The sequence below is a fragment of the Carcharodon carcharias genome, chromosome 30, assembly GCF_017639515.1.
Source record: "Carcharodon carcharias isolate sCarCar2 chromosome 30, sCarCar2.pri, whole genome shotgun sequence".
Taxonomy (NCBI): domain Eukaryota; kingdom Metazoa; phylum Chordata; class Chondrichthyes; order Lamniformes; family Lamnidae; genus Carcharodon; species Carcharodon carcharias.
Window position 1 is genome coordinate 5,778,554 of NC_054496.1, and position 9,949 is coordinate 5,788,502.

Sequence of the window (9,949 nt, forward strand, 5' to 3'; positions counted from 1 at the left end):
GAGGGGGGGAAGAGACGGGGCGCGAGGGGGGGAAGAGACGGGGCGCGAGGGGGGGAAGAGACGGGGCGCGAGGGGGGGAAGAGCCGGGGCGCGAGGGGGGGAAGAGACGGGGCGCGAGGGGGGGAAGAGACGGGGCGCGAGGGGGGGAAGAGACGGGGCGCGAGGGGGGGAAGAGACGGGGCGCGAGGGGGGGAAGAGACGGGGCGCGAGGGGGGGAAGAGACGGGGCGCGAGGGGGGGAAGAGACGGGGCGCGAGGGGGGAAGAGACGGGGCGCGAGGGGGGGAAGAGACGGGGCGCGAGGGGGGGAAGAGACGGGGCGCGAGGGGGGGAAGAGACGGGGCGCGAGGGGGGGGAAGAGACGGGGCGCGAGGGGGGGAAGAGACGGGGCGCGAGGGGGGGGAAGAGACGGGGCGCGAGGGGGGGAAGAGACGGGGCGCGAGGGGGGGAAGAGACGGGGCGCGAGGGGGGGAAGAGACGGGGCGCGAGGGGGGGAAGAGACGGGGCGCGAGGGGGGGAAGAGACGGGGCGCGAGGGGGGGGAAGAGACGGGGCGCGAGGGGGGGAAGAGACGGGGCGCGAGGGGGGGAAGAGACGGGGCGCGAGGGGGGGAAGAGACGGGGCGCGAGGGGGGAAGAGAGACGGGGCGCGAGGGGGGGAAGAGACGGGGCGCGAGGGGGGGAAGAGACGGGGCGCGAGGGGGGGAAGAGACGGGGCGCGAGGGGGGGAAGAGACGGGGCGCGAGGGGGGGAGAGACGGGGCGCGAGGGGGGGAAGAGACGGGGCGCGAGGGGGGGAAGAGACGGGGCGCGAGGGGGGGAAGAGACGGGGCGCGAGGGGGGGAAGAGACGGGGCGCGAGGGGGGGAAGAGACGGGGCGCGAGGGGGGGAAGAGACGGGGCGGCGAGGGGGGGAAGAGACGGGGCGCGAGGGGGGAAGAGACGGGGCGCGAGGGGGGGAAGAGACGGGGCGCGAGGGGGGAAGAGACGGGGCGCGAGGGGGGGAAGAGACGGGGCGCGAGGGGGGGAAGAGACGGGGCGCGAGGGGGGGAAGAGACGGGGCGCGAGGGGGGGAAGAGACGGGGCGCGAGGGGGGGAAGAGACGGGGCGCGAGGGGGGGAAGAGACGGGGCGCGAGGGGGGGAAGAGACGGGGCGCGAGGGGGGGAAGAGACGGGGCGCGAGGGGGGGAAGAGACGGGGCGCGAGGGGGGGAAGAGACGGGGCGCGAGGGGGGGAAGAGACGGGGCGCGAGGGGGGGAAGAGACGGGGCGCGAGGGGGGGAAGAGACGGGGCGCGAGGGGGGGAAGAGACGGGGCGCGAGGGGGGGAAGAGACGGGGCGCGAGGGGGGGAAGAGACGGGGCGCGAGGGGGGGAAGAGACGGGGCGCGAGGGGGGGAAGAGACGGGGCGCGAGGGGGGGGAAGAGACGGGGCGCGAGGGGGGGAAGAGACGGGGCGCGAGGGGGGGAAGAGACGGGGCGCGAGGGGGGGAAGAGACGGGGCGCGAGGGGGGGAAGAGACGGGGCGCGAGGGGGGAAGAGACGGGGCGCGAGGGGGGGAAGAGACGGGGCGCGAGGGGGGGAAGAGACGGGGCGCGAGGGGGGGAAGAGACGGGGCGCGAGGGGGGGAAGAGACGGGGCGCGAGGGGGGAAGAGACGGGGCGCGAGGGGGGGAAGAGACGGGGCGCGAGGGGGGGAAGAGACGGGGCGCGAGGGGGGGAAGAGACGGGGCGCGAGGGGGGGAAGAGACGGGGCGCGAGGGGGGGAAGAGACGGGGCGCGAGGGGGGGAAGAGACGGGGCGCGAGGGGGGGAAGAGACGGGGCGCGAGGGGGGGAAGAGACGGGGCGCGAGGGGGGGAAGAGACGGGGCGCGAGGGGGGGAAGAGACGGGGCGCGAGGGGGGGAAGAGACGGGGCGCGAGGGGGGGAAGAGACGGGGCGCGAGGGGGGGAAGAGACGGGGCGCGAGGGGGGGAAGAGACGGGGCGCGAGGGGGGGAAGAGACGGGGCGCGAGGGGGGAAGAGACGGGGCGCGAGGGGGGGAAGAGACGGGGCGCGAGGGGGGGAAGAGACGGGGCGCGAGGGGGGGAAGAGACGGGGCGCGAGGGGGGGAAGAGACGGGGCGCGAGGGGGGGAAGAGACGGGGCGCGAGGGGGGGAAGAGACGGGGCGCGAGGGGGGGAAGAGACGGGGCGCGAGGGGGGGGAAGAGACGGGGCGCGAGGGGGGGGAAGAGACGGGGCGCGAGGGGGGGAAGAGACGGGGCGCGAGGGGGGGAAGAGACGGGGCGCGAGGGGGGGAAGAGACGGGGCGCGAGGGGGGGAAGAGACGGGGCGCGAGGGGGGGAAGAGACGGGGCGCGAGGGGGGGAAGAGACGGGGCGCGAGGGGGGAAGAGACGGGGCGCGAGGGGGGAAGAGACGGGGCGCGAGGGGGGGGAAGAGACGGGCGCGCGAGGGGGGGAAGAGACGGGGCGCGAGGGGGGGAAGAGACGGGGCGCGAGGGGGGGAAGAGACGGGGCGCGAGGGGGGGAAGAGACGGGGCGCGAGGGGGGGAAGAGACGGGGCGCGAGGGGGGGGAAGAGACGGGGCGCGAGGGGGGGAAGAGACGGGGCGCGAGGGGGGGAAGAGACGGGGCGCGAGGGGGGGAAGAGACGGGGCGCGAGGGGGGGAAGAGACGGGGCGCGGAGGGGGGGAAGAGACGGGGCGCGAGGGGGGGAAGAGACGGGGCGCGAGGGGGGGAAGAGACGGGGCGCGAGGGGGGGAAGAGACGGGGCGCGAGGGGGGGAAGAGACGGGGCGCGAGGGGGGGAAGAGACGGGGCGCGAGGGGGGGAAGAGACGGGGCGCGAGGGGGGGAAGAGACGGGGCGCGAGGGGGGGAAGAGACGGGGCGCGAGGGGGGAAGAGACGGGGCGCGAGGGGGGGAAGAGACGGGGCGCGAGGGGGGGAAGAGACGGGGCGCGAGGGGGGGAAGAGACGGGGCGCGAGGGGGGGAAGAGACGGGGCGCGAGGGGGGGAAGAGACGGGGCGCGAGGGGGGGAAGAGACGGGGCGCGAGGGGGGGAAGAGACGGGGCGCGAGGGGGGGAAGAGACGGGGCGCGAGGGGGGGAAGAGACGGGGCGCGAGGGGGGGAAGAGACGGGGCGCGCGGGGGGGAAGAGACGGGGCGCGAGGGGGGGAAGAGACGGGGCGCGAGGGGGGGAAGAGACGGGGCGCGAGGGGGGGAAGAGACGGGGGCGAGGGGGGGAAGAGACGGGGCGCGAGGGGGGGAGAGACGGGGCGCGAGGGGGGGAAGAGACGGGGCGCGAGGGGGGAAGAGACGGGGCGCGAGGGGGGGAAGAGACGGGGCGCGAGGGGGGAAGAGACGGGGCGCGAGGGGGGGAAGAGACGGGGCGCGAGGGGGGGGAAGAGACGGGGCGCAGAGGGGGGGAAGAGACGGGGCGCGAGGGGGGGAAGAGACGGGGCGCGAGGGGGGGAAGAGACGGGGCGCGAGGGGGGGAAGAGACGGGGCGCGAGGGGGGGAAGAGACGGGGCGCGAGGGGGGGAAGAGACGGGGCGCGAGGGGGGGAAGAGACGGGGCGCGAGGGGGGGAAGAGACGGGGCGCGAGGGGGGGAAGAGACGGGGCGCGAGGGGGGGAAGAGACGGGGCGCGAGGGGGGGAAGAGACGGGGCGCGAGGGGGGGAAGAGACGGGGCGCGAGGGGGGGAAGAGACGGGGCGCGAGGGGGGGAAGAGACGGGGCGCGAGGGGGGGAAGAGACGGGGCGCGAGGGGGGGAAGAGACGGGGCGCGAGGGGGGGAAGAGACGGGGCGCGAGGGGGGGAAGAGACGGGGCGCGAGGGGGGGAAGAGACGGGGCGCGAGGGGGGGAAGAGACGGGGCGCGAGGGGGGGAAGAGACGGGGCGCGAGGGGGGGAAGAGACGGGGCGCGAGGGGGGGAAGAGACGGGGCGCGGGGAGGGGGGGAACAGAGCCGGGGCGCGAGGGGGGGGAAAGAGAGGGGGCGAGGGGGGGAAGAGACGGGGCGCGAGGGGGGGAAGAGACGGGGCGCGAGGGGGGGAAGAGACGGGGCGCGAGGTGGGAAGAGACGGGGCGCGAGGGGGGGGGAAGAGACGGGGCGCGAGGGGGGGGGAAGAGATGGGGCGCGAGGGGGGGGGAAGAGATGGGGCGCGAGGGGGGGGGAAGAGATGGGGCGCGAGGGGGGGGGAAGAGATGGGGCGCGAGGGGGGGGGAAGAGATGGGGCGCGAGGGGGGGAAGAGATGGGGCGCGGGGGGGGAGAAGAGATGGGGCGCGAGGGGGGGAAGAGATGGGGCGCGAGGGGGGGAAGAGATGGGGCGCGAGGGGGGGAAGAGATGGGGCGCGAAGGGGGGGAGAGACGGGGGCGCGAGGGGAGGAAGAGACGGGGCGCGAAGGGGGGAAGAGACTGGGGCGCGAGGGGGAAGAGACGGGGCGCGAGGGGGGGAAGAGACGGGGCGCGAGGGGGGGAAGAGACGGGGCGCGAGGGGGGGGAAGAGACGGGGCGCGAGGGGGGGAAGAGACGGGGCGCGAGGGGGGGAAGAGACGGGGCGCGAGGGGGGGAAGAGACGGGGCGCGAGGGGGGGAAGAGACGGGGCGCGAGGGGGGGAAGAGACGGGGCGCGAGGGGGGGAAGAGATGGGGCGCGAGGGGGGAAGAGACGGGGCGCGAGGGGGGAAGAGATGGGGCGCGAGGGGGGAAGAGATGGGGCGCGAGGGGGAAGAGATGGGGCGCGAGGGGGGGGAAGAGATGGGGCGCGAGGGGGGGGAAGAGACGGGGCGCGAGGGGGGGGAAGAGACGGGGCGCGAGGGGGGGGAAGAGACGGGGCGCGAGGGGGGGGAAGAGACGGGGCGCGAGGGGGGGGAAGAGACGGGGCGCGAGGGGGGGGAAGAGACGGGGCGCGAGGGGGGGGAAGAGACGGGGCGCGAGGGGGGGGAAGAGACGGGGCGCGAGGGGGGGGAAGAGACGGGGCGCGAGGGGGGGGAAGAGACGGGGCGCGAGGGGGGGGAAGAGACGGGGCGCGAGGGGGGGGAAGAGACGGGGCGCGAGGGGGGGAAGAGATGGGGCGCGAGGGGGAAGAGATGGGGCGCGAGGGGGGGAAGAGATGGGGCGCGAGGGGGGAAGAGATGGGGCGCGAGGGGGGAAGAGACGGGGCGCGAGGGGGGGGGGAAGAGACGGGGCGCGAGGGGGGGGGGAAGAGATGGGGCGCGAGGGGGGGGGGAAGAGATGGGGCGCGAGGGGGGGGGGAAGAGATGGGGCGCGAGGGGGGGGGGAAGAGATGGGGCGCGAGGGGGGGGGGAAGAGACGGGGCGCGAGGGGGGGGAATAGACGGGGCGCGAGGGGGGGGGGAAGAGATGGGGCGCGAGGGGGGGGGGGGGGAAGAGACGGGGCGCGAGGGGGGGGGGGGGAAGAGACGGGGCGCGAGGGGGGGGGGGGGGGAAGAGACGGGGCGCGAGGGGGGGGGGAAGAGATGGGGCGCGAGGGGGGGAAGAGATGGGGCGCGAGGGGGGGAAGAGACGGGGCGCGAGGGGGGGAAGAGACGGGGCGCGAGGGGGGGGGAGAAGAGATGGGGCGCGAGGGGGGGGGGGGGAAGAGACGGGGCGCGAGGGGGGGGGGGGGAAGAGACGGGGCGCGAGGGGGGGGGGGGAAGAGATGGGGCGCGAGGGGGGGGGGGGGGGAAGAGATGGGGCGCGAGGGGGGGGGGGGGGGAAGAGAAGAGAGACCCGGGGACGGGGAGGGGGCAGCCTGCAGTTTGGCGCCAAATCCTCCGGCGCCGTCGCTCAGGCCCCGCGGAGTTTATTTAACGCTTTCCTGCCGACATCATTAACAGTGAGTGTGGGTTGGGGATGGGGGCGAAGTGAAGGAGCCGGGGGAGGGGAGGTGGGTGTGCGGTAAATAAACAGCCGGGGACGGAGGCCTCAGGCTCGGGCCGGGCCTCGCTTGAGGGGAACTCACCGCTTTCTGATCTCCTCGGGCAGGGAGGAGGCGGCAGCGCCGCCGGTCCGGGCTGGCATCGTGAACGGGCGGCTCCGGGCTCGAGGACTCCGGCTTTTGAGGGGGGGGGGGGGGGGGGAAATCGGGGTTTCGGCGGCTCCGGGTCCGAGGCGGAATCCGGGTTTCGGGGTTTGAGGCGGCTCCGGGTCTGAGGTGGAATCCGGGTTTCGGGGTCCGCGCGGCTCCGGCGGCGGAAAACAGCAGCGCGCGCGGGCGGGGATTTTCGCGCGCGATCAGGACTCGTCCACGCCCTCCAAGGAAGGGAGAAATCTTAAATTATTGTTAAAAAATTTTCGTCATTTTTCAATCCAAACCTTGTTGGTTTATGGAAAATAATCTGTAATTACTGTAAGTAAGGTTCCGATTGATTTTCATCTTTCAAATATTGACAGGTTGAGAATTATCCTAAAACCCTTGCTGATATCCCCCCTCCCTTATTGTGGTAGATGCTCTCAGTTCTGATCATTGATCATCGGGATCCCGAATAAATAATAGGGGGATTTCTTTTCATTGTTTGTCAGTGTTTTTCCACCCGTTCCCAGCTCGCACGAGTCGTCCCCATTTGAGATTTATTAACAAAAAAGTGATTGTTTGAGTAGGATTAGCCGCAATGATTTTACAACAAAAATAATTGCAAATGGATTGTGTTTCTTTCAGCATGCCCCTCTCCCCTCCCCTTTCCCGGAATGGATTCTTCCTGGGTTGTTGCCTCTGAAAAGATGAATGAGAAACGGGGAGGGGAGGGGGGAGTCTCTGCTGCTCATTGTAGTAACTGGGTTCAAACACTCTACACATTGCAGCCTTGCACCTGAACATACCCAGCACCTTTAAATATTGTTTCAGCCAGAATAAAACAATACTGGCTCCATTTTTTAAAATTTTAAATTTCAAGGTCTTATTTCAGCAACTCCCTCTCGCAGTGATTGAATTAATCCACGTGTTTTGATACTCACTGGGGTCCCCGCCCCCCCGCGAGAAGTTGTAAGTCGCTTCCTTTGATTTACAGCATATGTCATATTTCCTGCACATTAGTTTCTTCACCAAATATGCTTTTTTTTTAGCACCGTCCCTTTCCTTTTGCATTATAGATCGCTTGCTGATGGTCATAAAGCATTTATTATGAACTTGACAATGGTAAATAACGGGTAAAGTAGCTGTAACTGGAGAGCCTACATTGAAGTTAAGCATCAAAGTCTCAAAAGAAGGAAGTTCGGAGCAGCTTTTTTTTGTTTCAGTACACGGAATGTACCAGTGGTGGATACAGAATCCGTCATAGCTTTTAAAAATGTGGATAAATGTGTTCTAAACATGAAAATGTTAGAAAGGAAAGACAAGTGATATTAGCTATGGCTCATTTGGTAGCTCTCTAGCTTCTGGGTTAGACTTATTCCTGAAAATTGAGTACAAAATCTAGACCGACATTTTGGCAGGAAGAATAAAAGAGAAGCATATTATCTAAATGGTGAGAGATTGCAGACCTCTGAGGTGTAGAGGGTGTTATAGAGTCATAGAGGTCAACAACACAGAAAAAGGCCCTTCGGCCCATCGCGTCTGCGCCAGTCAAACAAAAACCGAACTATTCTAATCCCATTTTCCAGCACTGGGCCCATAACCTTGTATGCCACAGCATCGCAAGTGCACATCCAAATACTTCTTAAATGTTATGAGGGTTTCTGCCTCTACCACCCTTTCAGATAGTGAGTACCAGATTCCACCACCCTCTGGGTGAAAAAATTCTTCCTCACATCTCCTTTAAACCTCCTGCCTCTTACCTTAAATCTATGCCCCCTGGTTATTGATCCCTCCACCAAGGGGAAAAGTTCCTTCCTGTCTACTCAACTATGCCCCTCATAATTTTTTACACCTCAGTCATGACCCCCTCAATCTCCACTGCTCCAGAGAAAATAACCCCAGTCTATCCAATCTCTCTTCATAACTAAAACTCTCCAGCCCAGGCAACATCCTGGTAAATCTCCTCTGCACTCTCTCTAGTGCAATCACATCCTTCCCATAATGCTGATTCCAGAACTGCATGCAATACTCTAGCCGTGGCCTAACCAGTGTTTTATACAGTTCCAGCATAATCTCCCTGCTCTTCTATACTATAACAGGCTAGTATGCAAGTACAGCAAGTAATTAGGAAGGCTAGTAGAATGTTATTATTTATTATTTTTTGTTATTCATTCACGGGATGTGGGCTTCGCTGGCTGGGCCAGCATTTATTACCCTGCCCCAGTTGCCCTTGAGAAGGTGGTGGTGAGCTGCCTTCTTGAACAGCTGCAGTCTAGGTGGTGTAGGTACACCCACAGTGCTGTTACAGATGGAGTTCCAGGTTTTTCACCCAGTGACCGTGAAGGAACGGCAATATATTTCCAAGTCAGGATGGTGAATGACTTGGAGGGGAACTTCCAGGTGGTGGTGTTCCCATCTATCTGCTGCTCTTGTCCTTCTAGGTGTTACTGGTCATGGGTTTGGAAGGTGCTGTCTAAGGAGCCTTGGTGAATTCCTGCAGTGCATCTTGTAGATGGTACACACTGCTGCTACTGTGCGTCAGTGGTGGAGGGAGTGAATGTTTGTGGATGTGGTGCTAATCAAGTGGACTGCTTTGTCCTGGATGGTGTTGAGCTTCTTCAGTGTTGTAAGAGCTGCACTCATCCAGGCAAGTGGGGAATATTCCATCACACTCCTGACTTGTGCCATGTGGACAGGCTTTGGGGAACCAGGAGGTGAGTTATGTGTCACAGAATTTCTAGCCTCTGACCTGCTGTTGTAGCCACAGTATTTATGGCTAGTCCAGTTCAATTTATGGTCAATGGTAAGCCCCGGGATGTTGATAGTGGGGGATTCAGAAATGGTAATGCCATTGAATGACAAGGGGCAATGGTTGGATTCTCTCTTGTTGGAGATGGTCATTGCCTGATACTTGTGTGGCACGAATGTTACTTGCCACTTGTCAGCCCAAGCCTGGATATTGTCCAGATCTTGCTGCATTTGGACATGGACTGCTTCAGTACCTGAGGAGTCACAAATGGTGCTGAACATTGTGCAATCATCAGTGAACATCTCCACTTCTGACCTTATGATGGAAAGAAGGTCAGCTGAAGATGGTTGAGCTGAAGACACTACCCTGAGGAACTCCTGCAGTGATGTCCTGGAGCTGAGATGACTGACCACCAACAGCCACAACCACCTTCCTTTGTGATGGATATGACTCCAACCAGCGAGAGTTTTCCCCCCTGATTCCCATTAACTCCAGTTTTGCTGGGGCTTCTTGATGCCACACTCGGTCAAATGCTGCCTTGATGTCAAGGGCAGTCACTCCCACCTCACCTCAGGAGTTCAGCTCTTTTGTCCATGTTTGAACCAGGGCTGTAACGAGGTCAGGAGCTGAGTGGCCCTGACAGAACCCAAACTGTGCATTAGTGAGCAGGTTATTACTGAGCAAGGGCTGCTTGATAGCACTGTTGATGACCCTTACCATTACTTTACTGACGATAGAGGAGTGGACTGATTGGGTGGTAGTTGGCTGCGTTGGATTTGTCCTGCTTTTTGAGTACAGGACATACCTGGGTAATTTTCCACATAGCCAGGTAGATGCCAGTGTTGTAGCTGTACTGGAACAGCTTGGCTAGGGACATGGCAAGTTCTGGAGCACAAGTCTTCAGTACTATTGCTGGAATATTGTCAGGGCCCATAGCCTTTGCAGTATCCAGTGCCTTCAGCCATTTCTTGATATCACGTGGAGTGAATCGAATTGGCTGAAGACTGGCATCTGTGATGCTGGAGACCTCCGGAGGAGGCTGAGATGGATCATCCACTCGGCACTTCTGGCTGAAGATTGTTGCGAAAGTTGTGCTGGGCTCCTCCACCATTGAGGATGGAGATATTTGTGGAGACTCCTCCAGTGAGTTGTTTAATTGCCCACAACCATTCATGATTGGATGTGGCAGGACTGCAGAGC

At 65.2% G+C, this 9,949-nt stretch overlaps 1 protein-coding gene across 1 annotated transcript in view; it reads right to left on the reverse strand.

Annotated features, from left to right (window-relative positions):
* Positions 1-6,206, reverse strand: part of dnmt1 (DNA (cytosine-5-)-methyltransferase 1) — a 51,945-nt gene extending 45,739 nt beyond the window's left edge. The window contains exon 1 of the mRNA XM_041177274.1: positions 5,950-6,206. Within this exon, the coding sequence (XP_041033208.1) occupies positions 5,950-6,008 (59 nt within the window). The 5' untranslated portion in view covers positions 6,009-6,206. The remainder of the gene's footprint in view (positions 1-5,949) is intronic.
* Positions 6,207-9,949: the final 3,743 nt, after the last annotated feature.